Below are 21,930 nucleotides of genomic sequence, written 5' to 3'. Positions count from 1 at the left end.
TATACTTTGTCGGGTCTACAATTATTATTTCGATGAGTTGCAAATAAATGACGAACTTAACATACCCTCTATACTGTATGGTGGAGGGTATGAACTTGTATTTCTGAATTGATATCAGCCCATGTACGTGGCTGTAAAATAAATGATTTAAATGTCTCCATTATTCGGAAAACATGTGCGTTTAATCATATATTGGAACGACTTTTGTTGGGAATTTGATCACTTGTTCTTTACTGTGAATAATTTAGTTGAACTAGTTCCTTTAAGAACTGTACACAACTTGAATATAGATTCACTTTTTACTCAACTTGTCATGTGTCTAAACTGAACTCAACAAATGCAAATTGCTTAGCAACCAAAATAAAATTCGTTCCATAACGAAAACATTACATTGATTGCGACATCAGTTGTTTTTGATTTTCCTCGGTGGAGAAACAAAATTGAAACAAACCAAAATCGGATGAAGATGTATATCGAAGGTATATAAAAATCTGAACCGATATCGATAAAATTTAGCAGAGATATTTTCGACCTGTATCTGATGTCCGGTATCAAATATCAAATTATGTGTGTAAGAAGCTTAAACCCCCACATCGGATGAAACATATATATATATATGGGAACTATGGCTATATCTGAACCAATTTTCAACAAATTTGAAGTACTTGTTTCTAAGATGAATTCAATCGGAATTGCCAAAATGCAGTTCATTTGGGCTGATATTAGCAATTTGATGCACCATTAACCCGAAACCGATTGAAGATATATATGGATACTATATCTAAATTTGAACCGATTCTCACCAATTTCAATGAGGTTCGTCCTAGGGCCAAACAAATATTGTTTGGAAAATTTCATCTCAATTGGATGATAAATGCGACCTGCATTAATTTAAAACAAATAAAATTTTGAAAACCCCATTTGGGGTGATGATTTTCTTTCGCGCTCGCGTTCGTATCTCTGTCGAGAATCGGGACCTATATTTTTAAAATAACTAACTCCATGGCTATAATTACCTACATGAAATACCATAATCCAGATAGGTACATAACAATGTCTGATAATGTGTAGAATACTTCATTTATCATTTTAACAAATGCGATATGCATATCAACTAAAATAAAATTCATACCAGAACGAAAAAAATCATTGATTGGGATATAAAAGAATTCATTATTGTGAAATGATCTTAATTCAATTATTGATTAACTAAAAAAGTCTGGCTTTATCCCTTTATTGTTGTTTTTATAAAAACAACGTTTGTTTATTAGTGGAGAACGATGGTAATGTTTACCAAGGGGTAAGGCAGGGAATACCTAGGTTTCGGAAAGAGCCACCAATCCTCATCAGTTCCCTTGTTTTTGTCTGGGATATTCTCCCCAGAAGTTATTTTAAAAATAACTTCTATGACAAAAAACATTTTTTTACCCAAGTGACGAGATCGTAAGCTCAATAGAAGAGGAACCAAAGAATTAAATAAAACTAAAATTCTCTTGGAAAGTCTTCTAAATCTTACAACCGCACTTATAAACATTTACATCTTTCTCCACTTGTTATGCTTTCGTTCAGCCTGAACGAAGTAGCATAACCATGTAAGTTGGTTTTGTCTGTTACAACAAAAACCCCTTCGTCGACCGTGCCTTGTCTATTAATAGAACAGTGTGGCTTGTTTGTTCGGGATACCGTAGTATTTTGTTGTTGCAAAATGGTCTGGCTTTATCCCTTTATTGTTGTTTTTATAAAAACAACGTTTGTTTATTAGTGGAGAACGATGGTAATGTTTACCAAGGGGTAAGGCAGGGAATACCTAGGTTTCGGAAAGAGCCACCAATCCTCATCAGTTCCCTTGTTTTTGTCTGGGATATTCTCCCCAGAAGTTATTTTAAAAATAACTTCTATGACAAAAAACATTTTTTTACCCAAGTGACGAGATCGTAAGCTCAATAGAAGAGGAACCAAAGAATTAAATAAAACTAAAATTCTCTTGGAAAGTCTTCTAAATCTTACAACCGCACTTATAAACATTTACATCTTTCTCCACTTGTTATGCTTTCGTTCAGCCTGAACGAAGTAGCATAACCATGTAAGTTGGTTTTGTCTGTTACAACAAAAACCCCTTCGTCGACCGTGCCTTGTCTATTAATAGAACAGTGTGGCTTGTTTGTTCGGGATACCGTAGTATTTTGTTGTTGCAAAATGGTCTGGCTTTATCCCTTTATTGTTGTTTTTATAAAAACAACGTTTGTTTATTAGTGGAGAACGATGGTAATGTTTACCAAGGGGTAAGGCAGGGAATACCTAGGTTTCGGAAAGAGCCACCAATCCTCATCAGTTCCCTTGTTTTTGTCTGGGATATTCTCCCCAGAAGTTATTTTAAAAATAACTTCTATGACAAAAAACATTTTTTTACCCAAGTGACGAGATCGTAAGCTCAATAGAAGAGGAACCAAAGAATTAAATAAAACTAAAATTCTCTTGGAAAGTCTTCTAAATCTTACAACCGCACTTATAAACATTTACATCTTTCTCCACTTGTTATGCTTTCGTTCAGCCTGAACGAAGTAGCATAACCATGTAAGTTGGTTTTGTCTGTTACAACAAAAACCCCTTCGTCGACCGTGCCTTGTCTATTAATAGAACAGTGTGGCTTGTTTGTTCGGGATACCGTAGTATTTTGTTGTTGCAAAATGGTCTGGCTTTATCCCTTTATTGTTGTTTTTATAAAAACAACGTTTGTTTATTAGTGGAGAACGATGGTAATGTTTACCAAGGGGTAAGGCAGGGAATACCTAGGTTTCGGAAAGAGCCACCAATCCTCATCAGTTCCCTTGTTTTTGTCTGGGATATTCTCCCCAGAAGTTATTTTAAAAATAACTTCTATGACAAAAAACATTTTTTTACCCAAGTGACGAGATCGTAAGCTCAATAGAAGAGGAACCAAAGAATTAAATAAAACTAAAATTCTCTTGGAATTCTCTTGTTTTTATAAAAACAACAATAAAGGGATAAAGCCAGACCATTTTGCAACAACAAAATACTACGGTATCCCGAACAAACAAGCCACACTGTTCTATTAATAGACAAGGCACGGTCGACGAAGGGGTTTTTGTTGTAACAGACAAAACCAACTTACATGGTTATGCTACTTCGTTCAGGCTGAACGAAAGCATAACAAGTGGAGAAAGATGTAAATGTTTATAAGTGCGGTTGTAAGATTTAGAAGACTTTCCAAGAGAATTTTAGTTTTATTTAATTCTTTGGTTCCTCTTCTATTGAGCTTACGATCTCGTCACTTGGGTAAAAAAATGTTTTTTGTCATAGAAGTTATTTTTAAAATAACTTCTGGGGAGAATATCCCAGACAAAAACAAGGGAACTGATGAGGATTGGTGGCTCTTTCCGAAACCTAGGTATTCCCTGCCTTACCCCTTGGTAAACATTACCATCGTTCTCCACTAATAAACAAACGTTGTTTTTATAAAAACAACAATAAAGGGATAAAGCCAGACCATTTTGCAACAACAAAATACTACGGTATCCCGAACAAACAAGCCACACTGTTCTAACTAAAAAAGTTGAATTTAAAATTGTCATAAAGAAATGGGTTCTATGTATTGCAAGCCCCCATTAAGTGCCCATAACGTCATAATTCAGAGTGGATATTAACAATGTCTGATAATGTATATGATACTTCATTTTTCAAGTGACCTCTATAAATGCCATACCGAAATAAAATTCGTTCCACAAAGAAAAATGTCATTGATTGAAGCGTCATCCTTCATTACCTTGAAATGAATGCCAAAATGGGACGGATAATGTATAGCATACTTTACTTGCCGTTATTCAATTAACCACCAAAATAAAACACGTTCCAAGATGATTTTTTATTTACTCAGCTGAGACTAGAAAATAAAAACATTGCATTTATCATTACATTTTGATCAATATATTTTTAAATATACTATTGCCCTTTCTCGCTCAACGACATGGTATCATATCCAAAGTATTTACTGCAGGATAGGGTTGGAGGTGTAAAGAAAATGCCTTCCCAATGAGAGTCCGAAGCGACCAAACCCCACCATGCACTGTCACCCCAGACCTCCAACTCTGTAAGAACAGTCCGAATTATACAACAACAACAACATGCGGACAAAATGCACCAATCACAGCAATACTGTATAGAAATAAAAAAAACGACTGTCTGGTTTTAATCGTTGATTATATTCGAATTTGAATCGAAATTAAATTATGTAAATTAAATTTCATGCTTTTTTTTACTCTTTTTTGTGTGCAAGTTGACAAAGTTAAAAAAAATGAAACGAAAGGGAGACGAGAAGAAGGAGAAAAAAAAAACAAAACTACGTTTTTGTCCAATTGGCAGTGGGTTGAGTTCATTAGACAATTGAAGAGGAGTAAAGATAAAAATGCCGTCGTCTGAGGTAAAGAGGCTAAAATTGTGTTGGTGGTGGTGGTTGTTGTTGTTGCTGCTGCTTTTTAATGTAAGTGGTTAAGTTAATTTAAATGATTTTTGTTGTTGTAGTTATGGCTCTTGTGTTTATTGTGGCCCAAAGAATGCATTTTATTAGTGGTTGTTGTTGTTGTTGGTATGCATTGATGTGTTGTTGTAAGAAATATATTCACATTTCATTGATGTTGTTGGAACTTGTGTTTACCCTGCTCATTATGATTATTATTATTATTTTTATTGTTATTCAATTTCCAGACCATACACCCAACTTCTTTAGTTGTCGTTGTTGTTATTCTTTTATTACATTAGAATATGCCATACACGTTTTATATGCACTTCCTCTTAACTAGAATTGATAATAATGTGTGCATGCTTACGCGTGTGTGTGTGTGTCTCAATGGTTTTCCTTCATTTGAATTTTCTTTTTTTGTCGCTTTTCTTGTAAACTTCCCCAAATGCATGCATGTCCGCCTGCCTTACTTTTTGGCATAAACACAGAAAAAAAACACAATTTATAAACATTCGAGTCGTTTTGTATATTTTCCTTTAAACATTTATAGACATCAGTTTTATAACTTCCGCATACCTAAGTTTATAAAGAATTTTTTGGAATCGTCAAAAGAATATTAAGCGTAATTTATAACATAAAAATGAAATGCAGTTAAAAATATTTGGAAGAGATGCCAATGGCGCAGGTTTTGCAAAAATCAGCTGTTTTTCTAGTAAACGTTCCCATTGTGGAACGCATTTTTATCAGTTTGGTGATGAGAGAAGAATGCAATTATGATAAAAGGGACAACAAAATATTTAAGACATCTAGAAGAGGGCCGTGTGAACAATGACAATTAAAGTGGGGTATAACTATCGACCATGCTAATTATTATTTGCATATCTTTGCATATATCGATGAAATTACATACTTGCCGAAACTATTACATGTTAAAATGAGCATATATTTGCTAGAGAGGGTATACAGGGTGAGATGAAAAAAAACGGTAACCAACTTGAGACTGCTGTCATTTCTAGACGACTCGTCCGACACAGTTTAATGTTATTACAGTGACAGTTCATTATATTGTTTACAAGCGTACAAAAGCATTTTGTAGAGAATTTTTCTGAAAAAGTCATTCGTGATGGAATTCAAGCGTGATAGTGTGATTTCTTTATATTTGGCTGAAAACCCACAAGGGGGTATCGTGGGAGCACTCCCGCATTTAAATGTGAATCTTTAAATGTAAATCTTTTGCGTCTCGTACCATCGCTCGTTACCGTGATACTGGTAGCGTACCCCGACGTCAAGGAAGTGGACGTAAAAAACAGCAACATCAGCAGAAATGGTTCGAAAAGTAAAGAGCGACGACTTGAAAGAAACCCGCGTTGCAGTTGGCCGAAAAATAGCTCATGAGCTGAACATACCGCAATATTCCAAAAAGTTCCAAAAAGTGCAAGAACTTACACCGCAAAAAAAGGAAGAAAATAGACTCAAAAGAGCTAAAGAGTTGCTTCGCTTGGCCGAAAGAATTGAACTGCGGAATTTGGTTTCCTCCGATGAGAAAACATTCGCCACAGTTGTCCAGCAGTTTGTAAAGAAACAAAATGATCATTTTTACTTGCAAAAGAGGTCAGCTGAAAATGTGCACATTCGGTGGGCCATCACACCTCAAGCGCCGGCCATGATGATGGTGTGAGCCGCCCGCCATAACAGCCGATGGCCGCTCTCCGCTCGTAATAATCGACCGTGGCATCAGAAAAAAAGCCGAATATTATCGCGAAAATATTCTGGAGGGTGTATTAAAGCCTTGGGCACACAAACATTTTGGCCGCAGGACTCAGCACCATCGCACTCAGCACGCGCTACTCAAGAATGGTTACAAAATGAGGTTCCTCGCTTCGTTTTCAGCGCACAATGGCCAACAAAATCTCCGGATACCAATACGTTGGATTATGATTATGAAATACCTCAGAGCAACATTCGGGCAGCGTATGACGGTTTCATTGGCCGTTTGAAGGCCATAATGCGTGCCAAAGATGACCAATTCGAACAAATCTAAAGTTATTCTAAAATTGGGTGCTATTTCCGACATTTTTTACTTTCATTCAATAAAATTTAAAAAAATATGTCAAAATTATTGCGTTTGGCTTTGTTGCAGTTTTTTATCTCACCCTGTAAATGTTCGATTTCCTTTAAATTCTGCATATACCAATATTTTTATTTGTATTAGATGAAGTATGAAAATGGAATATTTCGGTCCGACTGATACTATTTAACTTGTTCGATTAAAATCCTGGTCTCATTTTAGTGCTTACTAAAACTAGAACGTAATTTCAATGGCCATAAAATTGTTTATAAACAAAAGAAAAAAATAATAATCTAGTGTGAATTAAAATTTTGCAAATTTTCTTTAGTTTATTTTTGTTTCCGAATGAATGCGATTTGCATTTTAATTTGTTTTCCTATTTGGTTTGTTAATGTTTTAGTTTTACGTACATGGAATTGTGTTGCGTCGCTGCTTATGTACGTGTCCGTACATAAACAATGGCATCATGACTGACCTATGTATGTTTTTTTGTTATCTATATAAAGTAATCAGTTATTTTGGTGTTATAATATCAATTATGATTAATGTATTAGTCATAAATAAATTGTTTTTCGATAGGGTAATAATAATTATTGGTAATCAGTTTGTGGGTTTTTCGTTTATTAATCTCTTAAGGTGAATGAAAAATTGATAACGACAATCTGATGTGTTGCCAGACACCTTTATGATTTCGTTGACAACAAACCCTATGTTAAACTTATGCATTTTTGCCATGATATAGTCGACATTAAACCCCAGGGCTTACTAAATCCGGTAAACTGTAACGTACTTTTATTAAATAACGAATTTATAAAAACCTAATAAAAATAAAATATTTCTCTTATTTCCCAATGGCAACATCATAAATATTTACTAAAATCCCTCTTCCATTTAATTTATTACATTTCCCCTAACAATTTCCATCCAAAATTTGATAATCATAAATCCAAACTCGTTGTGTGGCCAGTTAGCTATATGAGTTCAACGAAGAAAGGAACAAAAAAACAAACAACTCCCATTTCTCTCTTCGTCAAATTTCGTGGCTCCTTTAAACGATGTGCCATTTCTTTTGGACATACGTCAGTGTTAAAGAAACAACCTTTAATAATTAGATAAAAACAACACTTTTTCTAAAAATAAACGGCACTTCAATTAACAAAAAGAAGGAAAATAACATCACAAACTTACCACTCCACAATCAGCTGCCGGTGAATTCTCCACAATATCATAGATAACATGTGGGGGCCCGGTGGTGCCCAATAAAGAAAAACCAAAACCGGAATGATCACTGCTACGATGTAAAACCACTTTCAACTCTTCGGTTGTCATGTTTTTTGTTTCTCTCTTATTGTTGTTGTTGTCGTTTTGTCTGCTTCAACTTGTTTTTATTTGCTTGGCAAAAAATGGTATGGTCTAAATGATGGGAGGAATATTTGATATTTTCTTTTTATTTTTTTTTTTTTTCTTTACAATTTTACTTCGTTTGTCACAATTGTTGTTGTTTTATGAACTAAAATAAAAACAAATAAATAAAATTATATTTTTTTCATAAATATAAGATTTGTTTCTGGTTCTATTCAATAGCTTCCTTTTTTCCTCTTTCTTTGTAGTACATTAAAAGTTTTGTTGTTTGTTGCACACTTTTTTTAAGCTAACAAAGAAGATTTGCCAAAGGTAAAACCACACTTGCACGCAGGGGGTGATTGGGGGGGGGGAGGTTCTTTATACTACTGCAACGTTTGATGACGAAATGTTTGCTGGCAAAGTATGAGTCAAGTCGTCAATAAGTTGTCGTTTGCCTGCCTCGTTGATGTTGTTGCAATACTCGTTGTTGTCGACTTCGGCGTCGTTGTCGTCGTCGTTATAACAGTAGCTCCCACAGCAGCATGATAAGGTTAAACACGAATCCTTTCTATAATGTTATTATCGTTGTTTTTGTTGTTTTTGCTTTCTTATAGTAATCTGCTGCTGCTGACCAGATAAGAAAGAGGGAATGAATAAAATATGTACGATGGAGTTATATTTGAAATAAATTAAACCAACAACAAAACCATACACAACATCACATCTCATTTGTAGAGCTTGTTGTTGTTTTAACGAACGCCGCGTGCTAACGATTTTTTTGCACAACTTTCTAGATTTTCAACATCTTAATGGTTTTAGTTAAAAAAAAACTTTTTTTTTTGTTTCGTGTTATTTTAGCAAATTACATTTTTCATATTCCTCTCTCCTGTTTTGCTTTGTTTGTTTCTTTCTTTCTTCGTCTTGTAATTTATGCTTAGTTGCATTTGAAATGCTTGACTGCTGAATGAATGAATGAGTTTGTTGGTTTTTGGGCTTGGTCGGCGGACTCGATTCACCTCGACAACACACAGTTAAACGCAGTCAGTCGTCTTCTTGTCGGGCATAAACACAACACGACAAGATGTCCAAAAAAATATCAAGGTAATTCCTGCCTTGTATAGCGAACAAAATTATTCAATACATTTTATAATATAAAATGTTTTCTTTGAATTTTTCCTGGATAAAATCACTTTTTTTAAGCCGGCCTCGATTATCAGTCGTCGTCAATACAACAACAAGAGGCAATCACCGCAGCAGAGCAAACCCTACTCACACTCACTCAGTCGTCATCAACGTCGACTGCGACGACGACGTCGTTTCTGCCTTCAATGAGATGTGTTTGTGTGTTCTTTTATTTCTTCTCTTCTTTAATTCCAGCGTCACCACTTTTTTCGCAAATGCACTTGTTTTATTTTCAACGCCTTTCAGCGTTTACTCTTCTTTTCTTCTATTAAATCAATACAAAATTTATCACCTCAACTTTTGTGGCAGATCACAAACAATTTTCCTCGACTTCTTTGTGAATTTTCCATAAAACACACTTTTTTCTGGTAGGAAAAGAATCCAGTTTTTGTTTTACCGTCACCACCTCTTTTTTTCCAACAAACACACACGCACGCACGTACACACAATTATTTGACTTCTGCTGCTGTTAATTTTTATTCGGTTTTACGAGAAAATAAGAAAACCCCTCTCAACGAGGCATTTGTTTTTCATTAACGAAATTCTGTTTTCTTTTCCATTTTGTTATTTTTTCTCCTGCGAACACGATTTTGTTGTAATTTTCCTATTTGCAGGGATATATATATATTTTTTTGGAATTATGAAAATTCTCTTTTAAAAATGGTTTGTACAACACAACCAACCGACGACCGCACTAATTCACTTTAAACTATGTTATATTTATGTTGGACTAGGGACACTTACATCGATTAGTGGCTAATCGATTAATTCGAGAGCAAAAAACCGACAAATCAAACTCGTCTTTTGAGTAGGTAGAAAGTAATCGGTTTCTTGTTGTACTCATCATGTACGACAAATGATATTTTCTTAATTTATATTTTTCTAATTTAAAATAGAAAAATCTATGAATCAAAATCATTGTAATTAAAAGAAGGTAAAAAGAAATAAATTGAAAAAATCTATGGGAAAACGAAAATCGATAAGCGATAAACAAGTTAAGAGTGCAACTTTTACATGGACGCACAGGGCATACATGTTTTTTAATGCCATGTTCTCATTCGTATAAATGTGCTTTTTAATGTCATGTTATAATTGGTATTTTAAATTAAGGTTTTCGCTCTTGGAATAGAGTGCAAGAATAAAAAACAGTTTATACGACATAAATCGTAATTTTTAAACCGTGATTTGTTTGAGCTATTGGAAAGTTATTTAAAAGAAGACACAAAAAATTCATAAAAATTCATGAAATAATTCTATGAATCGATTAACCAACGCTCACAATATAGATAAATAACATCTAGACGTTTTTAAACGTGATAGTGTGATTTCTTTATATTTGGCTGGAAAACCACAAGTGGCTATCGTTAGAGCACTCCAGCATTTAAATGTGAATAAACCTTTTGTGTCTCGTACCATCGCTCGTTACCGTGATACTGGTAGCGTATCCCGACGTCAATGGAATGGACGGAAGAAAACAGCAACATCAGTAGAAATGGTTCGAAAAGTAAAGAAGCGACAGGCGTCGCTGTGGCCGAAAAAAGGCTCGTGAGCTGAACATATCGCAATATTCAATTCGACAAATATTGTAAAATGAGTTCGGTGCAAGATCTTACACCGGAACAAAAAGAAAATAGAATCAGACTCAAAAGAGTAGCTTCGCAAAGCCAAAAGTGGTGAACTGCATAATTTGGTTTTCTCCGATAAGAAAACATTCGTTGTCCAGCCGCTTGTAAACAAACAAAATTATCGTGTTAACTTTCTAAAGAGGTCAGCTGAAAATGTGCACCTTCGGTTGGCCACCAGAACACCGACATAACAGCCGATGGTCGCTCTCCGCTCGTAATAATCGACCGTGGCATCAGAATAAATGCCGAATATTATTGCGCAAATATTTTAGAGGGTGTATTAAAGCCTTGGGCATGCAAACATTTTGGCCGCAGACCTAGGACATTTCAACAGGACTCAGCACCATCGCACTCAGCACGCACCACCTAAGAATGGTTACAAAATGAGGTTCCTCGCATGGTACAATGATATCAAGGTAGGGCTATGATACCATATGATTTTAATTTTTTTATTTTCTTGGCTTAATATGTCATCTTTATTTGTTTATGTATGTGTTTTATTTTCAATAACAAAAAAATTGTTCAGAAAACATTCAAATTCGGATGTTTTCAAAATGTTTATTTCGTCGTATGCATCGACAAAATCTAGAGGTTTTGTAGCGAAATAATCCTTTAGAGATATATAGAACCTGGTTTTGAAAAGAAGTGTTGACCTTTCATTCAGTTTTCGCGGTTTTCAATTATTTATTCAAAATAAATGCAACAAGTTGTTTGATTTTGTTATTGTTTTGATACTATTTCTGACATTACAAGCCAAACAGGTAGACCTCTATACTTGCAATTTTTTCAAAGTTGACCTACCTTCTCTTCATTGTACCATGGTTCCTCGCTTCATTTCCAGCGCACAATGGCCACTAAAATCTCCGGATACCAATCCGTTGGACTATTATGTCTGAAGTATTTTGGAAAGCAAGGTTGGCACTAAAAATATCAAAGTGTCGATCACCTCAAGCAAGCGCTTCGCCGGGAATGGGCCAAAATACCGCACAGCAACATTCGTTTCATTGGCCGTTTGAAGGCCATAAGTCGTGCCAAATATGAACAATTCAAACAAATCTAAACTTATTCTAAAATTTGATGCTATTTTCGATTTTTTTTTTGCTTTCATTCACTAAAATTAAAAAAAAAAAAAATAGAAATTATGGTCTTTAACTTTGTTTCAGTTTTTTATCTCAACCTGTATATATGTTTTGTCAGAATAGGGGCACCAAAAGAAAAAATTGTATGTGGGAGGTGGCTTTGTTCTACCTTCTGTAATTGTTCCATGAGTAAACGTACTTATACGTTAAGCTATTAACTCATCCGATAAGACTAGCTGATTTAAATTTAATATGTTTGAGTTTTTTCCATAGTCCAATTTATTGTGATTCGTCAATTAGCGTTGTTAACCCGGTAAAAAATTTGCATGTAAACATATGTCTGCAACCAATTTCCAGAGCCCTTTAGACCGCTTTTCTTCGATCTTCTAGAGCCCTTTACCAATCGAAAGTCGACTGACATAACCCTAATGTCATTATCATCATTAACGAAGAAGTCGTGTTCTTTGCGGTACCTTTGGACAAATTAAAAAACTTGAAACTCATTACTAAACGAAAATCTTATTCCCCCACTTTAGATACGAATTAAAAACAAAGGAACAAAATGAACGCAATCTCTGGACTTGTTAAGGATACTCTGCCAAATTATTTGTCAAGCTTGCCTATTCCCGATAGCTTTGGAGGCTGGTTCAAATTGTCGTGTAAGTAGTATGTCACTCACTAAAATGCAAGGCATTTCATGCAGGGGAATGCAATAGCAATGAGATTCGAAATGAGTTGTCAAAGAAAAAAAAAAACTGGAATGGACTTAATTTATTCAAAACTGGAGCCCAAAATATACCAAGTCAATATTTTCAGCTTAATAGGGGGCTTGTTATCTGTGTGTGTTTTTTGCCGTTTATCGGAACGTGCAGCTAGATTAATTTAATTACCCTTTCTTCTAGTCATCCGTCATCGTTGTTTTTGTTGCAAATTATATTCGTAGATTATGCAACAAACAATTTTTTGTCAACTTTGGAACTATGTTTTGTTGTTGTTGGTGGTGGTATTTTGTCGTACTATATTCAGTGTGTTTTCTTTCATTTTATTCTGTTAAGTTTATGCGTGAGCTTTTATTTCATAGTTGTTGTAATAGCGCGAAATAACATGTTGTTGTTATATATAGTTCATTTTGTTTTTTTTTATAAATATTAGGTTGTTATTGACCTGCTTTTTGGTTTGTTTAATTATAACCTTTTCTCCGTTGTGTTGTCTTTACGCCGCTTCTCTTTTATTTTATTTATTGACTGCTGCTGATGTGAAAGATAAGCTAATGGGGGGTTTAAAATAATCATCTGGAATTTAATTAAAATTTCTAAAAATGAATGACTAGTGAAAAGAATTGGTATGGAGTAATAGGCTAGTGTGCATATTTTTACCTTCGGAGGTATATAGCTTACATCATGTGATTATGGAAATATATGCATATACCTAGGTGAATATTTTTATGTCATTTATATAAAACACACATGTCTAAAGGAATATTTACTTATGGGCTGCCCCGTCTAGCAATTTCTTTGTGAAGTATAGTTTATTTAGGCTTTCTACCCCCCGATATCCGGTATTTTGTTGGTTGTAGCCAAATTGTTCAATGAAATTGTCTGAAAATCCCCAAAGGAAGTTCCATCTGAGTACTTTACCCCCTGGAAGAGTATTGTCTATATAGGTCCACGATATCGTATAGCCCACATACAACGGTACCCCCCGATATTCAATATTTTGACTATTTTTAGGACTTAATTCACCCGAGTTGTTTCAAATTTCGTATTTGGAATTCGTAATGGGTACTACAGCCTATGACAAAAAATAGTGTGTTCAGGCCCACGTCTTAGTATAGCTTCCATATAACGGTACCTCCCAATATTCAGTATTTTGTTGATTTTAGCGACATTAGTCACCGGAGTTGTTTTAAATTTGGTATTTGAAGTTCGTAATGAATACTTAAGCCTATGACAGAAAATTGTCTGTGTAGGTCCACGTTTTGGTATAGCCCCCATATAATAGTTTATCAATAGTATTTTCTTGATTTTAGCGACTTTATTCATCAGATTTGTTTCAAATTCCGTATTTGAAGTTCGTAATGGATACTTAACCCTATGACAGAAAATTGTCTGTGCAGGTCCATGTTTTGGTATAGCCCCCATATAATAGTTCTTCCCTATATTCGGTACTTTCTCGATTTTAGCGACATTATTCATCGGAGTTGTTTCAAATTTCGTATTTAGACCTCGTAATAGGAACTAGAGTCTGTGACCGAAAATTGTCTATGCAGTTCCAAGTCTTCGTATGTGCCCCATATATCAGTATCTCCCTATATTTGGTATTTTGACTATTTTAGGTACAATATTCACCGAAAATGTTTGAAATTTCGTATTTGAAGTTCCTAATAGGTACTACAGCCTGTGACAGAAAATTGTGTATGTAGGTCCCGGTTTTCGTATAGGCCCCATATATCAGTTCCTCCCTATATTCGGTATTTTGACGATTTTAGGTACAATATTCGCCGAAATTGTCTGAAATTTCGTATTTGAAGTGCCTAATGGGTACTATTGCCTGTGACAGAAAATTGTTTTTGCAGGTCCAGACCTTCGTATAGCCTCGATATAATGGTACCTCCTTATAATCGGTGTTTTGATGATTTTAGCTTCATTTAACCGGATTTTTTTTCAACTTTCGTATTTGAATATGGTAATGGCTTGCGACGAAATTTGCCTATGCAGATCCATGTCTTCGTATAGACCCCAATACAACGGCGACTTCCTATTCGGTATTTTTAAGATTTTTACAGACTTTTTAAGGGATTTTATTTTTTTGAAAATTTCCAAATTCGTTCCAGTTGGTGGAGGGTATTCAAAGTTTGGCTCGGCCGAACTTGCTGCTTTTTTACTTGTTGTTTTTAATCCCTCCACCACAAAATGAAGGTCCTTTATGTCTGCAATATCTCGAAATAATCGTCACTCGTATCATCCCATTAGCTTTACTTCTTCACCAAATAGTCTACAATTCTGATCTTCGCAAAGGGAGAAAGGGACAATGTTATGAGTCTTGTTATTTCCGCGTGGATTTCTAAATGTGGAACTTACTGAGTCTGTCTATGAAATGACAGAGCATTAAAATGAGCAAATCTTCCTCAATATTTCAGTTCCCAATACCCTCAGCTATGGGAACAAGCCCCGTAGAGTGAAACTGGGAGTGGACTGCGGATATGAGAACACAGCTGAATGTGCAGGTCGAGGTGCACATAATTCCGACCACTAACTACCACAAAATCCTCGGGGTCACGTTCGACAGCATGTTCAAGTTGTCTGCGCAAACCACAGCTATCTGCGATAAATTGAACAAGGCACTTGCCGCCAGCACTTGTGGCGGATAAGCAAAACCTTGTGCAGACCTACCTTGTAGTATTCAGACCTGCCAGAATGCCGTCCTGAGAACTGCAACAGGGTGCCTCCTGTGGACCATTCACCGTCCAGCACTCATTAACGTGAGACACAGGTTGGTGGGGAAACAAGTGCCACATGATTTGTCTTCGTTCTCTAACGCTGACCCTGCAGTAATTCTTCAATTAGCCACAAGACTTAAGTGGCTAAAGACGACACGGCAAAATTTCTAACCCTGGATTACTCTCATAACTCTATTTCCTATCAATATATCTTCACTTTTTCCACCAATTTTTCCTTCTCTACTTCATTCATTTAAGATGAACACAATGCACCAGCAGGTTTTCGAGTTTAGCGGTAATGACTACCCAAATCCCACATCTTCCCTTTTATGATAGTCGTAATTTTAGCACTGCAACAATTTCTTTCTGCACTTGTAAGAGCATCTGATGGTTGGTTCTTTACAAAACATACCAGTTTCAATCACTTCCACAATCTGTGCTCTATATCCACTAATAGATTTCTGAGTGGGGATATATGTAGTCAACATCACTCACAAATATTAGCAAGATCAACATTTCCAAATAGTGGATCCCTCCAAATGCTTAAAATCGCATTTTAATACCTTTAACTTAAGAACATAAGATACAATATTTGAATAATTTATACACTCGGGTTAGTATTATCTGAAATCGGAAATTTCTGTTGCCAATATCTATTCATGGTCCAGATAATTTTAATATTCCTCTTAAACCTGTCGATAAACACTCCCTCCGTATTGCTGGTCTTTAATAAAAACTTTTCCTTTTCTTTCATTTCCACAGTCAAAGATTGGTTAGCCCTCATTCCACCCACCGCCGTTGCTGCCGGTATTGGCTATACCGTTTACTTAGCTTACTGCCCCGCTGCCAAAGGTGGTTGTTCCAAGGCCGGACGCTGTAATCAATCCGTGCGCAAACATGAAGCTAAAGTTGTCGACATGATTGACATTGAAAATATTGCCGAAAAGGCTGCCTTCTGCCGCTGCTGGAAGTCAAAGAATGTAAGTGAATTTAATAATCAAACAAACACAATTTATAATTTTTATTAATAAATGTATTTTCTCCTATTTCTTTCTTATAGTGGCCCTATTGCGATGGCAGCCATGGTGAACACAACAAACAAACTGGTGACAATGTTGGCCCCGTGGTGCTTAAGAGAAACTCTTAGATATAAATAGGAAATATGATGCTATAGAGGATTTCCTAATCTAGCCTAGCCTCTGTTACAGATTTCTTTGCTTTTAAAGAGTTTACTTCCTTTTCTTTTTTTCTGTTGAAAAATGTTCTTTACTTTTGTTTCTATTTAATTTTTGGATCGGGCCCAACGAAAGAACATTGGTGTCGTCTTGTTGTATAAGTAGATATATATATTTTTTTCGCCTTTTTTATTTGTTGCTCTAATTTGCCTTTATTAACTCTACATTTAAACCATTCATGGATATTAATTGATCATAAATTAATAATAATATTGTCTAAGAATTTAATAATTAAATTGTGGCAAATTTTTCTCCCCAGAAAAAGAAAAACCTAACGGAAATTTTTATTTGTGGAAAAAACGAGAACGGAAATATGCACCAAAGGAGGAGGAATTCTCCTCTAAAATATGACGTACACAAAACTTGTATTAGGGCTACATTAAAAATATTTTTTAAAGATACAATTTAACAAGTCAAATAGTCAAGTCGATTTTGCCAGACTTGAGTTATGATTATTCAAAATGTTGACATTTTATGGGGAGGTTTCAGTCCGTGACCTAAGACCGATAAAAATATTACAACATGACAGATGTGGACTATATCGACTACTTTCTATACTTTATATGAGATATGTGCAAATTTTTGGAAACTGGAGAAATATGCATGAGGTGCCAGATATAGAGGACCGATGTATTCCATTTTCATAGTTCATCGCATAAAAATATTGGTATGTGCAAAATTTGAAAGAAATCGAACATTTATATCTAATTTTATACGAAAACATAACTTCCGATAAGTTTTCATGTTCACATTAGATTTCTGGTTAAGAGAAATATTAAGATATAGCAAGTTATAAAGAATCGCCGACTTGTTTCGCAATGTTAAACAAGTATAAGTATTGGAAATATTGAACCTTTCTGGGTGATATACCAGGTGGGAAAATCTTGAACCCTATAAGGGGGAGGTACCAAAAGAAATGGTCCGATCTGTAACAGATCTTGTGTTGAGGGAAATATTAGGGTTTAACAAGTCTGAATGGAATCGGATGTTAATTTCAAGTTTTATGAGCTTCATATATTCAAAATTTTGACCCTTTGTTGTAAAGGTACCAGGATAGTGGACCGATATTGTGATGTGTGTAATTTGAAGAGAATCGGATGCTTATTCCGCTTTCTTTGTTTTTGTTATTCAAAACTGACCCTTTGTGGAGGAGGTACCAGAAGAAATGGTCCGATCTCTACCATCTTTATAATATACCTTGTGTTGATGGAAATATTGTGATGTGCCAAGTCTGAATAGAATCGGATGTTAATTTCGTGTTATGTGAGCTTCATATATTCAAATTTTTTTACCAGAAGGAGTGGTACCGATATATACCATCTTAACACCAGATCTTGGGTTTATAAAAATATTGGAATGTGTGTCATTTGAAGGCAATCGGACACTTACATCAGCTATAATTATTCAAAATGTTGACCCTTTATGGGGGTGGTACCAGAAGGAGTGAACCGATATTGTGCATTTCCGCACCTGACCTAGCACTGATGGAAATATTAGGATTTGCAAAGTTGGAGCAAAATCGGATTATCCTTTCTCTTTCTGTGCAGTAAATTATTTTCTTTGAAAATTTTGACTTTTTGTGGGGGAGTTACGAGAAAGAATGGTCCGATCTCTAACATCTTTATAACAGGTCTTGAGTTTATGGAAATATTGAGATGTGCCACGTCCGAATGGAATCGAATCGTAATTTCGTGTTTTATGAGCTTCATGAATATTCAAAATTTTGATCCATTGTGGGGGATGTGCCAGAAGAAATTATCCGATCTCTACCATCTTTATAACAGATCTGGTGTGATGGAAAAATTACTTTATGGAGTGCAACAATATTGTTCATTTTCGAACCTGACCTGGCACTGATGCAAATATAAGGATTTGCAAAGTTGGATTAAAATCGGGTTACCCTCTCTCTTTCTGTGCAGTAAATTCTTTTCTTTGAAAATATTGACATTTTGTGGTGAGAGACCAGAAGGAGTGGACCGATATTGCCCATCTCCGAACTCGATTTAAGTTTGACAATAATATTATGATGTACCTCGGATACTCTCTTCGAGAGTTATCGTGGTTAGCAGCCAGCTAGACAGACTGACGGACAATCACTAGATCGACTCCAAATGTCCTGAAAGAAACCTAGGGTCTAAAACTGTTATTTCGATGAGGCACGTTTTGGCCGTATCAAATGATATATACCCTCCCTCTCTAGCCATATGACTGAGGGTATAATTACAAAATGATCCGAGCATAGCCCTTTTAACTCAACATGCAACCGGCCAAGTTTGTTATCATTATTCAGTGTGTCCCCTCGATGATCAACGACTGCTTAGTTTTATCAGCAAGTGACTAATCAAGTTATGCTGGACGGCGAAATATTTTTGGCAACGGTGATGTCATTCGGCCACCGTTAAAAAAAAAAAAAAAACAAAAATGCCATAATTCAAAGATTGGCAAAACTAGTTTGCCAATAATGAATGAGCCGCACCCATTGGCAAACATCCCTACAACATTGGGGGGTCAATGACCTTCAATGAACCCAAGAGCTTTTGTTCTGCCAAGGACTTTTATCAGCAGCAACAATTAGTTTACTATCATCTCTACCAACTACCGAAAAAGCAACAAACGCCTGATGACAAAAAACTTGGACTTCTTTAGTTTTGTGTTTTCTTTTGTTTTTGTTTTTTAATAAATTAAAACGAAATATTTATATATTACACGCTATGAGCATTCCGAGCATTTTATGAAAAAAATAAAATAAAAAAGGGAATATGTTTTACAAAAAAACATTGTTTTTAATTACATATATAAAAAAAGAAGGCGAGAGAAAGAATACAATGCAAATACAATTAGAACGTGGTGTTTATCCTTGGGGAGAGTGTGCAGGAGTTAAATGGCATTGTTGTTTTGTTTTTGGAAAATATCACACTCCTCGGCGTTCGTTTTCAGTTTGTTGTCTGTCTGTCTCAAGCCCATTATCAATCTTGGTAGTGTTGGGAGGATAAACGTAACGTACGTAAATGTTTTAAACATAAATAATTGTAGCTGTTTGCTGTTGTTGTTGTTACACGACGCGCACACACGATGACGACGATGATGACATTATTTATTTTTTTGCTACTACTGCATAGATTTATTTGAAGATCTTGCCTTGATTGAATTTACGGCCGTCTTTGTCGGTACCAGTCCATGAGAAGTATTGTTCAACCAATTTCTTGGTTTCTTCGCTCTTGGGATCCAATTTCTTCCAGTCATAGACTTCATAATCGACCTGCCAGTCGGGGCTCAATGTGAAGGCGAGTTCTTGTCCGCGCCACACCCAGATACCGGAGATGGTCGAGTTGTTGTCCTCACCGAACAAGCACATGGAGGCAAAGGCTTGCTTGCGCATCTTGTCGATACGTTGGTACATGCCACCGATCAAATTGCAAGACATGAAGGTCTTGGTCAATTCCTCGTTGTATTTGTATTCACCATACCAGATGGAGTAGTGTTCGGGATCGAACTTTTCCCAGAAGTATGGAATGGACACTTTCTCATCTTCGTTGGAGTAGACGCGTTTGAAGTCATCGAAATTGAAGGTACCCTTGGGCAAGGCATCGAAGGGATCCTTGGACTTGGGTTCAGCGGCAAGAGCCAAATCGGCAGCATCGAGCTCCTCCTTTTTGGGTTCTTCCTTCTTGGGAGCGGGCTTCTTCTCCTCCTTGGCCTTCTTTTCTTGTTGGGGTTTGGCACCACCGGTCTTAGCTTGGAATTCGGCATATTTCTTGGGATCGAACACCAAGGCCTTGTCGCAAAGGCTGTAGTTACCGACGACAGCCTTAACTTGCTTCTGGTTCAAGATGGTGTTGAACCAACGGTTCAAGTTGGTGTATGGCTTGCGGGAGGCAGCATCCAAAACGTATTGGTAGACATGCAACAGACTGCAGAACACAACAATATCGGCCAAAGTGATACGTTCACCAACCAAGTAGGTGGATTCCAAGAATTTCTTGTTCAGCAAGTTCAAAACAACTTCAACGTCTTGTTTGGCAGTGTTGCCCTTCTGTTGGGGCATAATGCCCAACAAGGGGAATACCAAGGCACAGGAGGCGGGGACGATTTCATTGTCGGCGAATGACAGCCATTGTTGGACCTGGGCTTGGGCGAAGGGGCATTTGCCACCACGCAATTGTTCACTGGCCAAGAAGTAGGCGATGGCATTGGATTCACTGAGGAACTTGCCGTCCGATGTCTCGAAAGCAGGAACCTACAACAACAACAAAAACAATCCTTAATTAAAAGAGAACAACATAACCTCACTTTCGGCATTTTTCAAGCAAATGATGACGTTTACACACCGTCATAACCGGCTGTCAAACACCACGCCATGAGGAAATAACATTGTTTTGCCCTGACTTACCTTACCGCTGGGGAACTTCTTCAAGAATTCAGCCGACTTATTTGTTTCGCCGAAAACAAAATCGCTAGCAACTTTCACTTGAGCGCCCGAGTATTGGGCAGCAATCAATGCCTTGTAGGCACGGAAGTTTTCTGGGTATGTGTATAGAGTCTATATGGGTGTTGATGAAAAGGGCGAGAGAGAGAGAATAGAAAATTTCATATTAATTAAATTCGGCAATTTCAGGGTTTCCATCCAGCATTCCATTGTCGGGCAATGGAAAAAGGATGTTTTGGATATTTAGCGAAATTTTATCACAGAATTTTTTTACTTACTCCTGCCATCGTTGATTTTGCCGGAAAGAAGGAGGACAGTCGCGAAATTTACGTGACAGTGTGACAGTTGAAACGTCAAAACACAACAACAACAACTTTGATGACCTTGCAAATTAAATGACAGCGTACAGAGCGTAAGGCGACTGTCAACTGGTAGAGTTGTTATTCTGACAGTGGCGTATAGATGTTATTAACACTATGTTTACACAAGGTAAGAGAAATAATTTCTGTTGCATGAGGCGAGAAATCGAACAATGTTTTTTTATTAGGAGGTTTTTATATTAAAGGGTGACTTAAAGGAACACATAACATTCAAATAAATGCATGAAATATTTATATGAATTGATGTAACCAGATGTTTAACAAGTTAAAAAGTATCAGTAGGTTATGCCGACAGATGTATACCCTCTGCCAATATTCGATTATTTAATTATATTTTGACTACTGGGAAATCAGCAAAATCAGCAGAAATGGTTCGAAAAGTAAAGAAGCGACTTGATAGAAATCCGCGTCGCAGTGGCCGGAAATGGCTCGTGAGCTGAACATATGGCAAAAATGTGCTCGGGGTAAAGCTATTGAAATTCCAAAAATTGCAAGAACTTACACCGCAACAGAAAGACTCAAAAGAGCTAAAGAGTTGATTCGCTTGGCCGAAAGGGTTGAACTGCCGAATTTGGTTTTCTCCGATGAGAAAACATTCGCCACAGTTGTCCAGCAGTTTGTAAACAAACAAAATGTTCGTGTTTACTTGCCAAAGAGGTCAGCTGAAAATGTGCA

At 36.2% G+C, this 21,930-nt stretch overlaps 3 protein-coding genes across 3 annotated transcripts in view; 1 reads left to right on the top strand and 2 right to left on the bottom strand.

Annotated features, from left to right (window-relative positions):
* Positions 1 to 9,768, bottom strand: part of LOC101900249 (PH and SEC7 domain-containing protein) — a 97,052-nt gene extending 87,284 nt beyond the window's left edge. The window contains exons 1-2 of the mRNA XM_020034902.2: positions 9,364 to 9,768; positions 7,734 to 8,055 (exon numbers count right to left, since the gene is read on the bottom strand). Of these exons, the coding sequence (XP_019890461.2) occupies positions 7,734 to 7,874 (141 nt within the window). The 5' untranslated portion in view covers positions 7,875 to 8,055; positions 9,364 to 9,768. The remainder of the gene's footprint in view (positions 1 to 7,733; positions 8,056 to 9,363) is intronic.
* A 2,351-nt stretch (positions 9,769 to 12,119) lies between these two features.
* Positions 12,120 to 16,724, top strand: LOC131806434 (CDGSH iron-sulfur domain-containing protein 2 homolog). Its single transcript, XM_059130507.1, has 4 exons — positions 12,120 to 12,244; positions 12,312 to 12,434; positions 15,977 to 16,194; positions 16,275 to 16,724. Exons 2-4 carry the CDS (start codon positions 12,338 to 12,340, stop codon positions 16,359 to 16,361), a joined length of 402 nt encoding a protein of 133 aa, XP_058986490.1. The 5' UTR covers positions 12,120 to 12,244; positions 12,312 to 12,337; the 3' UTR covers positions 16,362 to 16,724.
* A 2,483-nt stretch (positions 16,725 to 19,207) lies between these two features.
* On the bottom strand, positions 19,208 to 21,302 carry LOC101900953 (elongation factor 1-gamma). Its single transcript, XM_005178048.4, has 3 exons — positions 21,154 to 21,302; positions 20,840 to 20,989; positions 19,208 to 20,686 (listed from the first exon to the last, which is right to left on the bottom strand). The coding sequence occupies exons 1-3, from the start codon at positions 21,160 to 21,162 to the stop codon at positions 19,571 to 19,573; spliced, it is 1,275 nt and encodes a 424-aa protein (XP_005178105.1). The 5' UTR covers positions 21,163 to 21,302; the 3' UTR covers positions 19,208 to 19,570.
* Positions 21,303 to 21,930: the final 628 nt, after the last annotated feature.

The sequence above is a fragment of the Musca domestica genome, unplaced genomic scaffold (assembly GCF_030504385.1).
Source record: "Musca domestica strain aabys unplaced genomic scaffold, Musca_domestica.polishedcontigs.V.1.1 76, whole genome shotgun sequence".
Classification (NCBI taxonomy): Eukaryota; Metazoa; Arthropoda; class Insecta; order Diptera; family Muscidae; genus Musca; species Musca domestica.
Note: the sequence above shows the minus strand (reverse complement) of the source record. Positions and strands in the feature narration are given on the sequence as shown.

Coding starts and splice junctions, on each gene's coding strand:
- LOC101900953 (XM_005178048.4), bottom strand. Junction 20,687..20,839: donor AGAAGTTCCCCAGCGGTAAG/GTAAGTCAGGGC, acceptor TTGTTGTTGTAG/GTTCCTGCTTTCGAGACATC.
- LOC131806434 (XM_059130507.1), top strand. CDS start 12,338: ATGAACGCAATCTCTGGACTTGTTAAGGATACTCTGCCAAATTATTTG. Junction 12,435..15,976: donor AGGCTGGTTCAAATTGTCGT/GTAAGTAGTATG, acceptor TCATTTCCACAG/TCAAAGATTGGTTAGCCCTC. Junction 16,195..16,274: donor GCTGCTGGAAGTCAAAGAAT/GTAAGTGAATTT, acceptor TCTTTCTTATAG/TGGCCCTATTGCGATGGCAG.